This window comes from Meriones unguiculatus, chromosome 1 (assembly GCF_030254825.1).
Source record: "Meriones unguiculatus strain TT.TT164.6M chromosome 1, Bangor_MerUng_6.1, whole genome shotgun sequence".
Taxonomy (NCBI): Eukaryota; Metazoa; Chordata; class Mammalia; order Rodentia; family Muridae; genus Meriones; species Meriones unguiculatus.
This window is the reverse complement of record NC_083349.1, coordinates 92334023-92353197: the sequence shown is the minus strand read 5'-3', so window position 1 is coordinate 92353197 and position 19175 is coordinate 92334023. Positions and strand designations below refer to the sequence as shown.

General features: G+C 39.3%; 2 protein-coding genes across 7 annotated transcripts in view; one reads left to right on the top strand and one right to left on the bottom strand.

Annotated features, from left to right (window-relative positions):
* The window catches only part of Pigf (phosphatidylinositol glycan anchor biosynthesis class F), a 28974-nt gene extending 19540 nt beyond the window's left edge, over window positions 1-9434 (bottom strand). Inside the window, exons 1-4 of one of the 6 annotated variants that reach the window (XM_021643577.2) lie at window positions 9319-9434; window positions 7500-7748; window positions 5517-5608; window positions 3876-3992 (exon numbers count right to left, since the gene is read on the bottom strand). In XM_021643577.2, the coding sequence (XP_021499252.1) occupies window positions 3876-3992; window positions 5517-5608; window positions 7500-7727 (437 nt within the window). In that variant the 5' untranslated portion in view covers window positions 7728-7748; window positions 9319-9434. The other 5 variants (XM_060363376.1, XM_060363383.1, XM_060363389.1 and 2 more) reach the window with 5 other exon arrangements.
* Window positions 9435-9527: 93 nt separating this feature from the next.
* On the top strand, window positions 9528-17421 carry Cript (CXXC repeat containing interactor of PDZ3 domain). The gene is made up of 5 exons (XM_021643570.2): window positions 9528-9678; window positions 12178-12243; window positions 12915-12969; window positions 15815-15918; window positions 16530-17421. Exons 1-5 carry the CDS (start codon window positions 9663-9665, stop codon window positions 16592-16594), a joined length of 306 nt encoding a protein of 101 aa, XP_021499245.1. The 5' UTR covers window positions 9528-9662; the 3' UTR covers window positions 16595-17421.
* The last annotated feature ends 1754 nt before the right edge of the window (window positions 17422-19175 follow it).

Below are 19175 nucleotides of genomic sequence, written 5' to 3'. Positions count from 1 at the left end.
GAACGCTCACACATTAAAAAAGAATACAGAAATAAAGAAAAGGGGGAAAAGTCCACAAGTAGCAACGAACTGAATTAAACTCTTACAAATCAAGCCTATTCAATATTATGCATAACAACAAGAAACCAAATCACTTTTTGTCTTCTGTTTCTTGACAAAACATTCTCTTGGGGTTGGTTTCCTTTACTTGTCTGGAATAACTTTAAGGATAACTGTTAAGATACTGAAATTAAGTGTCTTAATCTTAAAAGAATCAGAATGATCTTTTATTCTCAGGATATAATTCTCAATCTTCAAGTTCAAAAATTTTGTATTTTTAATCTACACATGATTATCATTTGCTCAGCACTGAATTTACATGAACATGCAAATAAACACATGAAGCCTCAGAGGACCTGATGGCCAAGAATAGCTGCCACTCTTCCAGAGGATCCAGGTTTGACCCCCAGCACCCACATGCCAGCTCACAACTGTCTGAAACTCCAGTCCCAGAACAGACTACCTCTTCTGGCCTCCATGCACCAGGGATGCATGTGGTACATGGACCTATATGAAGGCAAAACACCCATACACATAAAGATGAATAAATAAATCAAAATAAATAAAAGTAAAACTTATTCATTTCACTTAAAAATAGTATAAACTGTTCATACTGACTTGAAGCTGGGTAGGAAGACTTGTCAGTCAACAGGCCTATTGACCCTCAACTTCTTAGGCTCACTTCATTGCTTGTAATTACACTAATGAATACAGAGATACATTCCAGCTCCACTGCTTACTGACTATGGAGCTTGAGCAAAGCACTCCTCCTACCAGACAGCCAGTGTCTCCAGAAAGAACATGGTGAAATTCAATGGACAAAATTCAAAGCTGAGAAATAACACAAAGTTCTCAAACAGGTTTTAAAAGTTATCAAAATCTGTTTATTAGAGTTTACTTCATTATTATTTTATGCCATATTGCATACGATAGTAAATGGAATGGTCTGTATTACAAACTGACATTTTAGCCAAGTCGTCTAGCAGCTGACTGATTACCTGTTCATCAACTAATTGCATGTTGGAAACTTTGGAAGGGTAGCTTCTACAGTCTAGTGATAGTTAGGTGGCATCTGAGAGACCCAGCAGCTTCTATAACAGCCCTAACTTTCAGGAACCAAGAAATCAATTCACTATCTAACTCATAGTTTTCATTCTGAAGAGGGCTCAGATTTCACAAGCTAGCTAAAAGGCTTCAGTGAAAAGTCTCCAGCTTGACTACTAGCCTCTTGGATGCCTTCTCAGAAATAATCAATACTTCGTCAACTTCTGCATTCTTCTGAGAGCCACACATCCATGTCTTCCAGCCTTCCAACTCTGAGCGCAAGTGCTGCATCCTGTGCACAGGCTTTAACCTTGCTGTGTCTTCTCTGCTTAACCGAGTAGTGCTGGTTAGTAGTGCTGGGGACATAGCCCCGTTGGCAGACTGCTGGCCTCCCACACAGGAGGCCCACGGCTTAACCCCTAACACCACTACAGAAGGAAGTACCAATACGTGCTACAACATGAACGGACCTTGAAACATTATGCTAAGTAAAACAAATCATTTACAAAAGATTTCAAATTGTATGACTCATTTATATAAAATGCCCAGTACTGAGATAGCAACAAGATTCATGGTTGCTTAGGGAAAGAAATGGAACAATACAGACATAATACTTCTTTCTGAATAATGAAAATATCCTAAAATTTACTCTGGTGATGGGTATGTATATCTGTGACTATACCAAAAGCCTATCATACATTTTCAATAGGTGACATTTATGGTGTGTAAACCACATTTCAACATTTTTTAAAAAAGTGTTTCCCATGAAGTGGCAAGATAACTCAGGAGGTATGTTTTATTTAGTTTTTTGTCACCTTGACACAAACTTACATCAATTGAAGGAACTTCAATTGAGAAAACGCCCCCATCAGATTGGCCTGTAAACAAGCCTCTGGGGCTTTTCTTGATTGATGATTAATTTGGGAGGGCGTAGCCACTGTCAGCAGTGCCATCCCTTGGCAAGAGGGTGTATAAGAAAGCAAACTGAACAAGCCAGGAGGAGAAAGCCAGGAAGCAGCACTGAGTTCTGCTTGAGTTCCAGCCTTGAGTTCTTGTCCTGACTTCCCTCAGTGATACGCTGTGACTGGAACGTGTGAGCTAAATAAACCCTCTCCTCCCCACGCTGCTCTTGGTCGCGGTGTTTTATTGCAGCAAAAACCTAAGCAACACAGCAAATGAAGGCATTTGCTGCCAAACCTGCAAACCAGAGTTTCACCTCTGGGGCCCGCACAGTGAAAGGAAAGGACCAACTTCCAAAATGTTCTGTGACCGCCACACATGCCCTATAGCACAGCAGCACCCATTCATATATACACAAATGTGCATACACACATACATTAATTAATTAAATATATATAAATATACCTCCCAACTATATCCATTTATTTAATGTATCATGAGCCATATTCATCCACATCTGGTGTTAGTTCTTGGCCAGATTTCCAACACCATCTTTCACTACTTCACAATGACTGACAAGGCACAAACTTCAAGGCTTTTCCTAGGAAAACCATTGTTTAATGTAATATTTATGTGCTTTTGAACCATCCAGTGTAACACTGAATTAAGTTCCAGCTTCTCTTTTTGTGTCATTATGAAGTCCCCAGCACATGTCTTTAACTCCATTCTTTCCCATCAGTAACCTCTGTGCTATTTATTGCCTAATTTTTGCAAAGTACAGTGAGAATTAGAACATATACATCAAAGAGAAAAAAAACATCTATAAAACCAGATGACATGTGTCCCCAAATATATAACTTAGACACAAAATTCAAAGCTGACTAAATCATTAATTTAAATAAACCATTAAAGTTTCAAATGAAATAAATGAATTTCATTGGAATTAAAGTAGGAGGCTGAATTCACTTGTTATGGTTTTGTTTCTAAAAACTTTATGACTGGACAGCAGTTCCAGAAAAATAAATAAAGAAATTAAAACACAGCAAGCCCAAAGCTATACAGACATGAATAACCAATATTCATTCCCAAAGAAAAATGCAGTCTATAGAGACGGGCGACCCAGGACCCATTCTCTGCTCTCCTTTTGCTGCTGGTTTCCAAATTACACAAACAATAGCAAGCTTACTTCAGTTTCCACACTCCCTTCACAGCCTGCAGAAGGCATCTTTCCCTTTTTTGATTTCATCAGATCTTTATTTATGACCCAATCCATCACAGATCAGTCTCCTTAACCTGCCGCTACTCCCCTATTCCTTCAGCACTAATTTGCAGGGTTTATACACTTTTAGTAACTTACTGTCTGCTCATTGCATTCTCAGCCCTTGAACACACAAGCTCCTTGGGGTAATCTGAGCATTCTGGAATCCACACAGAGCTGGCATAATGGGGAACTCAGAGTAAATGCTCAAGAAGTTTAGCTGTTGAGTCACAAATAGGACAAAACCTTGAGAACTAACTTGCCTGCTTTTGTTAGCTAAAAATTAACCATTTTTAGTATGTATCATTTCAAGGGCTTAATTTAAAGAAGGTAAGTTTGACTTAGCTACACTGAAAATACATACAGCAGCTACAGAAATAAAGCCTGGCAAAGCCCGCATCCTCATGTCTTACCATGGAGTACTTTCTCTTGCTAATGTGGAGGGAAGATCTGGAGTTTTCCCTGTCTGGGGTTCTCTCAAACTGTCTGCTTCCAGCACTGGTCCTTCTGACATCCCTAAGAGGCAGGCAATGCCTAGAAACCCTCATAGGATGAGTGTCGCAACATGAGTAGAAAATATTTCTCTAATTCTCTTAAACTGCTAACATGATTAAAACATAAGTTTTAGACTTACCCATTTCTACTGAAAACCCTTAGCCATGCTCTGAGGTTTGGTCCTAACAGACATAAACAAGGAACTGTAGTAAACGTAGACAGAATAACTGCAAATAAAAATGTCTCCAGCACCAGCCTAGGATAAAAAAGAAGTGTTAGCTTTCAGAAGTAGTAGAGGTGTACATATGAGCATACATAGTCATCTTTATAAGTGCATTCACTATTCAGATGCCTTCTTATACTTTACTTCAAGAAACTACCTAAGCCACCAAATAAGGACTAAATCAATCTACTAGCTTCAAAAACAACTTAGCAAATTACCTGGTTTTAACCATAGATCTCAAAAATGTTAAAAATCTGAAGATCCAGCTGAGTGTGATGGCACAGGCCTCTAATCCTAGCACTCAGGGAGGCAGAGGCAGGTGGATCTCTGTAAGTTTGAGACCAGCGTGCTCTACAAGAGTCCTGGACAGCAAAAGCTACACAGAGAAACCCTGTCTCAAAACAAACAAACAACAACAAAACCCCCAAACAAACAAACATCTGAAAATCCATACTAAGGCCTTCTTGAAAAAGAAAGAGAGAGAGAGAAAGAGAAAATAAATCTTAATTTTAGATAATTAGCTTTCTCCCTTATCAGTCTCCAGAATTCTTAAAAGTTGAACTGCCTTTCTTTTAGCCACATGAAGGGACTAAACTAAAGATCAGCAAGTTTCACCTCAAGAGTTTATGACTAAGGTCTAACAACTTGCATTTTGATAAAATCTTGAACTATGAAACACATTGTCCATTCGCTGATTCTCTTATGATGGATTAGCCAGAAACCATTTTCTATGACAAAATACTTCCCTGACCGACCTAAAATAGAATGTGTTAACTTAATGTGTGTAAACAACTATGTATGCACATACATACGTACATATCTACATCTGTAGCTTGTTATGTATATATGCATATATAATCACTCATTTCACGATATCATTAATCATTGCTAAACTGAAATGCCTCATAAGAAATATTTGTGAATTTAGTTTCCACTAATTTGAAGTTGGTCCAGTTTTAAAAACTGTTAAATTTTAATATAAGCATTGGTATTTAATAAGGGAATTTCTGTCCCTTAAGAAAATAAGCTCAGCTACTCTAGAATCATATTTATGAATCATTGAAATGATATTTATAACCAACTTACCATAATACCACAATAGTTAGTTGCCTGCAGCCCTCAGCCAAAGATAGCTATGAACGTATCCCAGATCATAAACTTGCATCAGAATTGGGGGAGGGGGGTGTAATGTAATTGCAGGGTTGATAAATACAACTTTGTAAATAACCACATCTTACTTATACTGTCAAAAGGTTGGACATCTATAGTTTTTAATAGCCATACGTTTATTACTATAATATCTAGCAATGGTGTTATCCTGCCCTGCGCATGATGTACAGCTGGGTACCGGAAAGCTAAATAACAGAAATATGTAAAGAATTAAGTTGTCTTGATGTTTTAACACAGCAGTACTAGAAACAGAACAATGGTAACTGTTTCCTACCTTGATCCATTAATCAAACCCACTATGATTCAACTCTAGTTGCTAAATCTTAGCATATCATTTAGAAATTAATATATTAAAACATAATTTTAAAGTAAATATTCAAAACTCACTCTATTAGTGGTGCTCCATATAGAACAAAAATGACATGAAGGAAAAAACAAGACATAAGAAAGTAGATACAGCATTTCAAAACTCTGGTTACCTAAAAGAGAAATGAATAATCTGAAGACTCAAGAAAACACCGAAAAAGCCATTTACACACAAATAAAACTTGTCCCCATAGCATATGAAGTGGCTGAATATTTGTAGGATCACATGGGTTATCACATACACAGCCCTCAAAACTGAGTGTTAAAACAACTTAAAAGATAGGGCCATCAAGATGATCCAGCGGGGAAAGGCCTCTGCCTCCAAGCCTGACAACTTGAGTTCAACCTTCGGGACCCACATGATGAACTACCCTCTGACCTCAACATGAGAGCTGTGTTGTATGCACACATGTATATGCACACATATACAACACACGCTAAATAATTTGTTATTTAAATACAAATATCACAAAGATATTCGACCCAGCAAAAGGGCTAAAACTGATTTCTGTTTATATGGTGTGATTGTGATATTACTAATACTTCAGAAATACTGATAACACTGATAAGATAATACAGATAATACTGATAAGAGTGTTAGGATACAAAAACCACAATGACCTTATTATAGAAAGACACGAATTACCTACAGAAAATAATGAATGCTATGCTTTTTTTCATCTTCAAACAAAACTGGATAAATTAATCAAAAAGCAAAATGCTAAATAATTTCCCAAAATAAATTTCCCAAATCATACTCCTAGTTGTATAAACATTAAAAACAAACTAACACTTCAACATCTACAAATAGGCCCATGCCTGAACACACTCAATCTGAAACTCAAGAAGATATAATTATAAAACACATATTAACATTTTACACTGTAAGTCAATTAAGGTGTTTAAAATGTTCCAGCAGGGACTTAAACATAGTATTGAAATTCCAGTGAGGATTTTGATTTAACATAACTGTCAAGTGTCATAGCATAGTGACTATTGCAGAAAAAAATAGATTCTAATATCTGAAAACTTTTAACAGGTTAGTCATGGAAGACCACATGTAGAGTAACAGTTCTTGTGACTTAATTTGCAGTTAATTCTGGAAAGCTCACTTCTTATTTAAGAAGTGCAAAAATATGGGCTGGGCCTCAACGGCTGGCTGAGGGAGCTGCTGACACTTGACGGCTACTAAGGCAAAGAAAGTCAGTTTTCTTCAAGAGTGTGGTCCCTGCTAGGTTGACCATGCCTCAGTGGATGGCCCATATCCATGAAATATAGGACTCTGGAAGTTATAAAAACAAGGATATGAACGGGGCAGGGGCTAAGAGGAGAGTAGGGGGTGAAGATGATCAAAACACATTGTCTACATGTATAAAGTTATCAGAGAATAAAAAAATATTTTTAAAAAATGTACATGGGCGAAGGGATGGCTCAGTCAGTAAGCAACAAGGCCCTAAGTCAAGTCCTAGAGCCCATGGTAAAATGTCAGCTGTGGGGCACTGGAGAGAGACAGAGGTTCTCTGGGCTCAGTGGCCAGCCAGTCTAGTCTAATTGGTGAGCCTCGGGCCAATGAATGACCCAGGTCAAAGCAGGTGAGCAGTGTTTCTAAAGATAACGCTGGAAGCTGTCCTCCAGCCTTCACATACACATGGTGTGAACCCCAACATACACGCATGCGTGCGCGCACACACACACACTATACAAAAATAACTGGAAATAAACTGCAGTGTCTTATAAGTTGTCTGCAGTGATGATATAAAACAATGCTTATACCGGTTCATAATATTTATATTGTGATGCATTGAAGGAGCCACAATTCCACAATCAATGCACAACAAGAGTCTATCAAACACTTAAGGCAAGTCACAGGCTGCTGCTGGGGGTGGGGTGGGGTGGGATGTGGTTCCCTTTATATTCTGTAATACACTGTAATTCAACAAAGGTAAAACAATTCATACACTACTTCCTCTGTCTAAAAACTGGTTATGAAGAACTAAAGCTTACCTTATGAGATAATGAACTTCTTTTAGAGGATAGATTCGGTTTCACTATTACATATAACAGGAGATTGACAGCAGCCACAAAAGCAGAACAAGTACACAACCAGGTCAAGTGACTTTCCAATACTGAGAAGTTGTCCAAGAGGAAGGATGGAATAAAAACGCTTAGAAAAATTGAAAATATGCACAAAAGATTGGTATATAGAAGTCTCTTGATGTCAGTATCTTTCATGGTGTTTTCTTGGATAGCTATCTAGTAAAAAAACAAATTAAGAAAAACATGTAATAATGACTTTTCCCATGTCCCAAACACTTCAGCACTCTAAAACTGAATCATGAAGTAATAATAATTTTAAATGGGCAATATATTTGTTTTAAAACACATAAGATGCATATGTAAATTTTATATTCTCTTACAAATCTCTTTCAATGTCTTAAAAAGAAAACTTCAGTAAAATTTTAAAAGTTTATGACTGGATCAGAAGGAAGGAAAAGAAGTCCTCCCCTATCAGTGGACTTGGGGAGGGGCATGCATGCAGAGGGTGGAGGAAGGGAGGGATTGGGACTGGAGGAGGGAGGGAACCACGGGGGGGGGGGGGAGGGATACAAAGTGAGTAAAGTGTAATTAATAAAGAAAAAAATAAATGAAAGTTCATGACTGGTTTCTGCAAAGGGGGCATGTCTCATAAGCAACTAATTTTAATTGTTTTTTTGCCCAAAATCAAGAATATGAAATCACTGTAGTTCCCAAATGCCAACCAAGTATATACTCGACTATGCAAATGGTGGCAAGACCGTTTGTTAGATGGTCATTATGCTAAACTAAGGCCTCCCAAGACCTCTGGGAAAACAAAGTAACACTGTCACTGATGCTCAGTTCTAGTCAAAAGCAGAAACAAAGGTTTACAGTCTCAAAATACATACACTTGACCTAACAGACAGTTTATGTGTTATATTGATTAAAATTAAGAAAGAACTTGTGGTAAAAATCCCGCCCAAACAGAACATCCACACAGCAAGGAAGAGGGAACTGGCATTAAAGATAAAAGTGCAAGTCTGGGCATTGTCCTATTAGCCCTCATTTAATTCACACGATCGTTTTCAAAGGCAAATTTGATACTGATTAAACTGGATGAACAAGTCGGCGGATAAGGCCAAGGTTACACACACTAAAGCCATTTCAAGCATCGCCTCTTCAACAGGAAGATATCGGAAACTAACAAATGGCATGAGAAGACTTGGGCAAAGTTTCTCGGATTCGTCCCTCCGCGGCCGGGGTGAGGCAGGTGGGGGGGATCAGGAACCCATCTTCTGAGCAGAGAGCGCTCCTGGGCCACCTGCAATGACCGACCTAACAGCGAGCGGTACCCAAACGCAAAGGCTTGTGGAATGGGCCCTCCTCGGACACTGGCGGGCCCTGCGTCCCCCCTCCCCCCCGCACCCCAGACCTGCGAGGCCGCCTTCTGGCGTCGCGACCGCACGCGAGCCGGGTCGGAAGGCATGGCTGCTTCTCAGCCCTCCTAAGGCAGCCTTTGCCCAGGGACGGACTCAGCCCCACCCAGGGTGGCTAGAGACTCTGCCCAAACACCGGCCGGCGCGAGTGCGGACAGCTGAGGGGCGTCATTAGAGAGCGCCCGCGCTGCCCACCCGGGTGACAGTGACAGAGGGTCGGTCCCGCGGACGGATGCCGGGATCTGGGAGGGTCCGTCCACCGGGGCATCCTTTGCTCCTCCGGAAGCACGGCGCCCCGGAACCCAACGCCGCAGTCGGCCGGGCCGCCTGCACCGTCCCCGGCGAGCATGACGGGTATCCCGCCGGCTTACCTAACTCTCCCACCCGCCGAAGGGAAGGGGACACCACCGCCTCCCACCCTCAGGTGCGAAAGCCTGCCATGGCCCTCGCGCAGGCGCGGGCCCAGGAGGTGGAGCCTCACCAGGACATGGCCAATCGCTGAAGAGTAGGGGAGGGACACTGAAAGAAGCTCCGCCCACTAGTTCACTTTCATCCCTCCCGCGTCTTCCCAGGTGTAGGATAGGCGGGAGCGGGAGGGCTGAGAGAACGGAAGCGAGCTGACGTAGCCGGAAGAGGAAGCGTTCTCAGGCTGTGTTGTTGATGTTTTGTGGCGCCTGCTCCTTCTTTGCCGGTTGAGGGGACAGTTAGTGGAAGGATGGTGTGCGAAAAATGTAAGTAAAGGGGCTGTTTCTGTGGGAGGTAAAGGCTGGAGGAACCTGACGACATTCCCTTGGGATCTCGGCCTTTGCCTTTCTCCTACAGGACTGTGGTGTAACCGTTGTCTTCCGGGCGTTCTTGCCTGTCCCTGGAACCACATAGCCTATGCTCTGGGTAGAGTGGTCTCGGTTCTGCACCTCTATGTTTGTTTCTGTTGCCCTCCCCCCACCCTTCCTGGATCTCTTCAAATCAGATTTCTTGAGTGGCTCCCAGAGGCTTAAAATGGATCTTCAGAAATCTTTCTGGTAACATCTAGAGTTCCCAAGTGTATCAAGTAGAAATTCCAGGCTCTCAGTTACATTTTAAGATGATAAACAATGAACCATTTCTATTACTATGTCCCGTATAGTATTTGAATCTTGGCTTTCTTGTTGTTCTTTTCAAAAGGAAAAAAAAACAAAAACAAAAACACGCAACCTTTAGTACAGATTTTACTTTAAAATTTAATTCAGTGGTTATCTGAAAGTGTAACTGGATATTTTGTACCATCTCGTCCATTCTTTTCATTAATACAACATTGGGTCATGGGAAAGAGAGAGTCTTATTATCACTAAAGAAATCTATGTAGTCAACCCTCGCTTTAGAAAGGTCTAGTTATCACTCAGTACTTCTAATGAAACCCTTGAAATTTTTTGAAGATATTTTATTTATTTATTTATTTATTGTTAACTGCAGAAGATGTTGGTTTGTGTAAAAACAACTTTTTTATCCCGATTTCTTTTCCTCGGGTTAGACATTCTTTTCTCTGACGAGATTCCAATTCTTTGTATCCCAGTTACTGTGTAATGCACATGATTCATTTTGTTTATATCCCCTCAGTACATGGAACTCTAGAAACAGACACTCCGAAGTAGCTGGAATTACAGGCCTGTGCCAACAGGCCCAGCCTCCATCCTTAAGCAATTTTTAAATTTTTTGAAAGTGGGGGAGATGTTTAATTAGATGTGACTTAAATGTCTTTAGATTATGAAGCTGCTCATTTATGCTGTGTAATTCTCACATATGCAGCTTGGGTCTTCTTTGTAGTTTTTGTCAGTTCTGTACAGTTAATAGTTCATGTCAAAAATTCTGTCTACTTTCACTTTTTTGTAATTCTCTTTATACTGTAACTGCTGTGTCCCAACAGAAATTGAGGATAGTAGGAAATTGTGAATTAGTATCTCCAAGGAACATAAAAATTTTGAGAACTCAAGATCCATTGTGGTCTTGAAGTAAAATGCATATACTTTGGACTTTAATGTATGCCATATCATTTCCTCCTATTAATATTTACTTCTCTGCTCTTCTGAAAAGTCTGATGTTTTTATTTTCAGCCTCCTAGTCTGTCTGCTCAGTGCACTCACCCTGTAAGTAAACTGGAGTCTTGCTCATACAGAAGACATAATGTTAGACACCTTAGTTCTGTCGTTCCTTATGTCAGTAATTATTCAAAGAAGCTATTTGTCTGCAAATTTTTAGAGTTACTTTCAAATACAAACTGAGTTTTCATACTACTGAAAGAACTTTTAAATGTTCACCAGTAGTCTTCCATTTACTAAGTTCAGGGAGCTTTCCTTTGGTTTACTTTCTTTCTCTGGCGCTGTTATCTCTTTAGGGAATGTTTGGCCTCAGAAGCACATCCATACTATTGAGTATTAGAGTCACTTCTCCACACTGACCTTTTCCTTACTTAGACAGTAAGAAATAACTCTTGTCCATCATGGAGCTTGGTGTTTGAGACCCTCTATTTTGTGTACTGATGTACATCCTGAACTTCTCATGCCTTTTCTCAAGATGAGTTATTTATCTATATGGTTTGACTTTATCTTCTTTATATTTACGTTGCCATATGCTTAAACTTCATCTCTATTCATTCACAAATTATTATACTTTATTTTCCACCGTATATTTTTACTGAATGGTTCTTCACTTCTTTAAAAGTCTCTGATGAACTCTTAACAAAAAAATTATAAACACACATATTAGGTTTGTATACAATTCCACCTGGTTCATTTATCTCCTGCGAACTGCCTACAAGCTCTTAAGAAACTAGTGAACTGTATAAGCCCCCCCCCCCGAACCTGATTTTATTTTCATCAGTACCTTGTATGGTGCTTTGTACATATTAGGTGATTAGAAAATGTTGAAGGAATGAATATGTTCATCAGAATTGTTGAAAGTATGAACAGTGAAACCTATTATTAGAGCCTGTTTTTGTCATATAAATTTTACTTAGAATCAGAATCACTGCCCACAGTTACTATCTGAAGTTACTATCTTACTACCATTCACTGGCTTCTACCCCAACATTAGTAGGTTCCTACTGTAATCTGACTTTGATATCGTGAACCTCAGGCATGATATAGTATATTTATTATTTTTAAATTAGCAAAGAAATGGGTTTCACTGTTTTATTTCTACATAGTATGCATATTACATGATAATTCCGTTTCTCTTTTGCTAACTCATAACAGGTGAGAAGAAACTCGGCACAGTTATCACTCCAGATACATGGAAGGACGGGGCACGGAACACCACGGGTATGGTTTCCTCGTAAAAACCAAAGGCTGCGTCAAATATTTCTGGATACTGCTTTAGTGCCTCACTGTTTGCAAAGTGAAATGTTCAATGTGTTTATCTCATCTATCAAACACTGAAAAGTACTGGGTTCCCCCTGTAATTTCATAACTGCCTCTTCACCGTCTGAATTACAAGTATAGATTCCTCATATAGTCCAGAAATAGTAAAATTATTAAATTATTTCAGTGTATGTCTGTTTGATTCAGCTTAATAAGGTTTGTGTTTAAATTTCCTTCCCATATCTAAAATGTTCTAGAACAAACTTAAACTGGTTTTATTTTACTTTTTTATTAAATACATACAGCAAGGCCAGGCATGGTTGTTCGTGCCTTTAATGCCAGCACTTGGGAGGCAGCAGCAGATGGATCTCTTGAGTTCAAGGCCAGCCTGAACTACAAATTGTGTTTCAGGACAGCCAGGAGCTATACAAAGAAACCCTATCTCAAAAAAAAAAAAAAGCAATATTTTAAACAAGTGTTTAAGAGCTGAGATACTGTATGAGTATTTTAAAAAGGGTAATTTACTGGCACAGAGTCAAAGAGTAAACTTTTAAACTAATTCTGCGTATTACACATTGTGTATTAAATGCAGAAGTGAGTTGACTGCTATGTCTGTACTTTCTTATATTTAGAAAGCGGTGGAAGGAAGCTGAACGAAAATAAAGCTTTGACTTCAAAAAAAGCAAGGTAAGTGAGACCATCGCTAGGGCTGTCACAGAGTTTGCTTCACAACGGCAAGCCTACTGGAGTGAACGCTCACCTGCCCTCACCGCGGTCGAGTTAGGTTGTATTGGCACATAGAAGCAGACTGTGTGCTATAAGCTATTTGTCTACCCTATGCCAACATATGAAAAGATTAATGCTGCTCCTTTTTTTTTTTTTTTTTAATTTAAACTTTTACATAACCCCTTCCTACTGCTATTCCGTTTTCTGGCTTCCTTTTACCACTGAAAGGTTTTATTAGCCAGAATGGTCATCTGGAAAGATCATGCAGTTTCTTTGCTTAAAGCCTTCCATTGGTTTTCCTTTTCCTGTAGAACAGAATCTAAGCTCTCTACCATCATGTCCAAGGCCCTTCATGATGCGACACCTTTCTCTTCTGATTTCCCATTGTACCACACTCCTCTTCTGTCACGTAGCTTTCTCATTACATTGATGAATCCCACTGTCACCTGAAGTAGTTTATGCTTGCTGCTCTGTGGTTCCTCCTGACTCCTTGCTATTTGAAATTTGGCTGAGATGTGAGCTCCTCAGAGATGAGTCCTTAAACAGTGTTTTTGTCTCCTCTGCTCTGCAGTTTTCAGCTGGGGCTCTCTAACACTTACTACTTATCTAAAAAATTTGTTTTGTTTTGGATTGTCTTTATTTTTTTCTCTCTGTCCAGTCATATGTGAGTTTGGTGAGAGCAGGGAATTTGTAATAATAATAAAGCTTTTACTTTATAAAATGGCTGGCACATAATAGGTGCTTATTAAAATTTTTATAAAACAGCATAATAGACTTAAAGTTTAATATAGCATCATCCTCCCTATTGTTGGTTGACTTGATGTTTTTTAAGACCATTCAGTTTTTATGAGTTATGTGCAATTACACATACCTTTGATTCCTTTATGCTGTTAAATTTTTCTGATTTCTGAGGTATAGCTATTATTTTTGAGTACTCTAGCTAATTTATTTTAGAAAGTATTCTACTACATTACATTGACTTTTCAGTACCATTATTTATAAGAGGAAACTCTGGGAGGCTGAGAGACTGCTCGGTGGTTAAGAGCACGAACTGCTTTTCCAGAGGACCTGAGTTCAGTTTGGACATGAAGAGGCTCACAAACTTCCAATGTTTCCTGTAGGAAACTATGTTTATTTAGTAGAAAACCCGTTACCCAAAGGGATTAGTGTAGAGAAATGTTAATTCAGAACATGGCTACTGTGGTAGAGATCACATCCAAAAATCTTCTAGGTCTGTGTGATCCAGCTGGAATACAAACACACCTTTAATCCAAGAGACAGAGCCAGCAGATCTGAGTTCAAGACTAGCCTGGTATATAGCAAGTTTCAGGTAAAGAAAGGCTGAGATCCAGGCATGGTGGTATACACCTTTAATCCCAAACAATGAAGAGAAAGTTAGTTTGTAGAAGGAAGTACCCATGTTTGAAAGTGATGCCTAATTTAGTGGAAGAAAAGGTGACAAATCAGAGACTATTTGATGGAATAGGATACTCCCAACTCCCACCAGAAGAGAAAGGAAAGGGAAGCTACTTAAGGAGCAACACAGGGAATGAGAGAGAGTTTTACTGGGACAGTAATTAACAGACAGGTTGCAGAGAGAGAACAAGTTAGACCCAGGTGAAGACAGAATGAGCCAGAGAATGAGAAGGGGCCAAGAGATTAGAGCAGATTGCTAGAGTTAATTGGAGGCCAAGCAGAGCAACTCAGAGGCCTAGAGAAAATCCAGATTGAATAAGTTAACTGGGAGAGGAGTTTGAGCCAGAAGAGCTGAATTGAACCAGCCAGTGCAGAGTTCAGAAAGAACAAGAAAGGGTGAGCTTTTTAAGCAGTAAGTCTCATACGCCTAGTTTAGATTTTACAGAGGCCAGAAGCTTCCAGGACTAGATTAGTAGAAGGAGGCAGTAAGCCTCTGAGACAACATTTGAACCAGGAGAATAAAACTCCTTTTACAAATTAGCCCTGTCAGTTGAAACTGCTTGTGAACTTGAGTAGTCATTAGGAGATGTACATGTCTTACTTTATTTTAAAACGTAAACTGTAGATGTATCCATTTATTGTTAGGTTTTGACATAAAAAGCCTTTACAGCCTGAATCTACTGACAAGAGTTTCATATCCTTTTCCTTACATAAACTATCACCAGAATACATATTCTGTACCTCATGCCTGTGATCCCAGTGCTTGGAGGCTGGTGACAAAGAATCAAGAGTTCCAGGTCATCCAGCCTGGGTTCACAACACATACATATATACATACTTACATACTTATGGCAGCCCAAAACCACCTGTAACCCTCTCTCTAAAGGACCTGCACTCTTTTGGCCTCCATAGCTATCTGCACACATGTGACATACATATATAGACACACACACAAATATGGAGTCCTTCCCCTTATTTTTAGTAGTTGGCTTACTTGAATGTAATTCAGTAGTAGTTGTAACAGTTCATATTTATTCATCCCAAAGCAGTAACTTATATTTTTTTGTACAATCAGTCATTCCTTGCACTCACATTTCATCAATTTTCATGTTTATCATACAAATAGAATGACACAAGTAATAGGAACAATTCTGAAAATAAATACAACTGGTTGTTCATAAGTATAAGCTTCTATGGAAGGTCAGAGGAATATAGATACATTACACAGCAATGAGCCAGAGGAGGGCTGTGGCTCAGTTATGGAATTTGATGAAAGAAATAACGATGCATTCATTAATCATGGGTGTTGCTTACCAGGGATTAAGAGTTTCTATTATGGTATGAATATCTTTGTTTCTTTCTTTTCTTTTTTATTTTTCTGTCTCTCTAGGTTTGATCCCTATGGAAAAAATAAATTCTCCACTTGCAGAATTTGTAAAAGTTCTGTACACCAGCCAGGTTCTCATTACTGTCAAGGCTGTGCATACAAAAAAGGTAAGTTTCTTTCACTTAATTTTTCTATCTGTATCAAATCTACTTCATGTGCTAATGATTACAATGACAGAAAGGAATAGCCTTTCATAAACTGTCAAATATTCTTTTTTTTACTAAGATAAAATAGAATTTAAAATAAATTTGTAGTAAAAAGATGGTTTTTCTCTTTTATGATGCTTTGAAGTTCTTAAAGATTCTATTTGTTCTTACACATGTGTGTGTGTGTCTGTTTTAGCGCATGCGCACATCTGTGTGCCGCACGCCCAGGCCTGGAAGCCAAAAGAGGGCGCCACGCCTCTTCCCTGTCATTCTCTGACTCTTCTGTTTTGAGGAGGGTCTCCTCCTGAACCTTAGGCTCCTGTTTGCTCAGTTTGACTGGAAACCAGCAAACCTGGGGAGTCCTTCTGTCTCCACCCGACTTGGAGCTGGAATTATGAGCATTTGTGAACCTATGTGAATGTTGAACTTCAAATGCTAGTCTACAAGATTACACAGCAGATGCTCTTAAGCATTGAGCCATCTCTCCAGTCACACTAAGTGAAGCTTAGATAGCATAAGTAAACCACACAATCGGTTCTACTGGGTTGCTCACCTGTTTTCTTTTGTTTCAGGCATCTGTGCAATGTGTGGCAAAAAGGTTTTGGATACCAAAAACTACAAGCAGACCTCTGTCTAGATGTATTGATGAAGTTTTTGGCTGTTTATGATTGTACTTTCTGCTTTGACTTTTCAAGGTATAACATGGATGTTTCATCTTACAAAATAACCTTTTTGAAGATTGAGTCTAAGGCAGGGAAGTTGATCTGTATTCAGTTGTTTGCTCCACAAAGTTCTGAACAGCAATGATATAACCAGTCCTCTGCCTTCACTGGTTATTTTCTTTGTGAGCATTTTAGTGAACTAGAGTAAGTGACAAAATTAGTGGAAAGGTATTCCTGAGTTCTCTATGCACTTTCTCTGTAATGTTATTCACAGAATTCTTATCTGATCTGTGTGTTTTATTTATGGATATTGCAAATGTGAAATTACTGATCCTTTGCTCTGAACTTGACATCCAGACTTATTTCTTTCTTATTCACAACTGTCACAGTTCTTTAGAATCAGCAGCCCCTCAACTAAATGCATTTTTATGAGCTGTAAATGTTCGAGGCCATTATTGCTGAGTGCTTTCTTAGTGACCAGTCCTGCCACACATCTAAGACAAGCTGAAAGTTTTATTTTAAATTTTTGTTGAATCTAAAGTGCCAGTTCCTGTCACCTATGAGCAAGAGCCCATTGAGTGCCCATTTGTCCACATGAGTGTACTGTATTTCAGACAGATGCATTCTGTCAACATTATCTTCAATTCAAGATGTCATGAAATCCGGGAGAGCAGTATTTGTCCATATACAATGAGAATAAAGTTCTTCTGTTTGGGTATGTCCTTTGAAGCAGGAAACAAACTTTTCTAAACCTCTCTACCCCTCCCCAAAGAAATAAATAAAGCAAACATCCTGGCTCTTTTCTGTGTGTCTAAAAGCTGTCACTGTAAACTTCTATGATATTGAGGTTTCAAATGAAAGTTTTTTTCTCTATTGCCATCTTAGGGTTGAGCCTTCTGCCTTTAAAACTGTCAGCCTACAGGAGACCAAAAGCATAGTCTCTGTGTCCATCTGTAGGATCTTAAATGTATATCACTGTGTAGTGTGGGAGCTACTGTAAACAATGAAAAAATTACTGTGAAGAAAAAGTCTACTTTCATTTTATCTATAAGATTTCTCAGTGTTTTTCTAGGATGCTTTGTTATTTGTGTTTATCAGAAAGAGTACAAGAATAATGCAGAATAGAAATAATATCGCTCAGCCAGGTGGTGGTTTTTATCCCAGCACCCTGGAGGGAGAGGCAGGTGGATCTCATAGTTCAAGGCCAGCCTGATCTACAGAGTGAGTTCCAGAACATCCAGGGCTACATAGGGAAACCCTGTCTAGAATAAAAACAAAAAATATCTCTCAGAACAAAAAAAACAAAAAACACCTTCCTGTTTAATCAGCTTGGGATTTGGGGGGTTTTGTGTTTTTGTTTGTTTTTTTGTTGTTGTTTTTGTTTGTCTGTTTGGTTTTTGTTTGTTTGTTTGAGGCAGGTTCTCTACATAGCCTTGGCTGTCCCGTAGACCAAGCTGGCCTCTCAGAGTGTTGAGATTTGTAAACCATAGTCTTAACACAGAGAAGTCATAGTAGGACCCATCTGGGCGCAGATCTGCTGCCGTGTACTGCACTCTGACAGCAGGTCCTCGCCAGCACAGGCTGTTCTGTTTGGATCTTGGGCTTGTTTACTTTTGTCCTCCCACCCATAGCCCTGTGGTTGGCTCTTTTTCCAAATGTCATTGTTGTAAGTTGGAAACTTTGTGGGCAAGCCCAGAAACAGTATGTGTAAGTATCATTTATCCGTCTGGTCATATAGGGAACAGCATGGTAACAGCATTTGCTTTTCCCAGCTAACTTAGTGAATGAAGCTGGGTGCTTTAAAAATTCAACCCGTATTTATTGGATCTCCGCTTTATTACCTCTAGCCACACTGCTCATTCCAAAATGTTTGCACATAAAGTAGAATCTGAGCCTGTTTCAAAGCAGTGATTTTAACCAATCAATTTGGAAGCTGAACTAAGGTAGTGGTGAGCAAATGGGAAAAGGTACACGTGTGAAGGTGCTAACGAGAGGCTGGCAGGACTGGCTGGCCTCTCAGTGGACCTTTTCAATGTGCTAATAGTAGGCCTTTCCACCAGATGGCAACCATGCTCTGCTTGGTTTCAACTTGCAACCACGCTAAGCTGTCTGTAGTTAAAGCAACCCAAAGATCAAATGTGTGGAGTTAAGTCCCCTGTAATACTGTGAATAAAGCCAGAGAAGTTTATCATAAAACATTTAAAATGTGCATAAGGGCAGTTGATAGGGCACTTGCCTGAGTGCATGATGCCCTGTACTATATACGCTAGGTGTACTAATCCAGCACTTAGGAAACACAGGCAGGGTTAGAGGCTAAAGGTTACCCTTGACTATAAACAAGGTTAAGGCCATGACTATCTTTAACTAGCCCAGGGACTAATATATATATATTACATATATATATTATATATCCATACATACATATACACTGTATATAACATTCCTTGACCACTGACTACACAAGACTGTCTTGAGGGGGGCAGGTTAGTGGTTAAGAGTGTATATTGCAATTACCCAGAACCTGGTTTTGGTTCCCGGCATCTACTTCATGGCTCA

What these genes read in the sequence shown, in the direction of transcription:
- Cript (XM_021643570.2), top strand. An exon ending in TTGACTTCAAAAAAAGCAAG is followed by an intron (nt 12,970 to 15,814) that starts GTAAGTGAGACC and finishes CTGTCTCTCTAG; the next exon opens with GTTTGATCCCTATGGAAAAA. An exon ending in AGGCTGTGCATACAAAAAAG is followed by an intron (nt 15,919 to 16,529) that starts GTAAGTTTCTTT and finishes CTTTTGTTTCAG; the next exon opens with GCATCTGTGCAATGTGTGGC.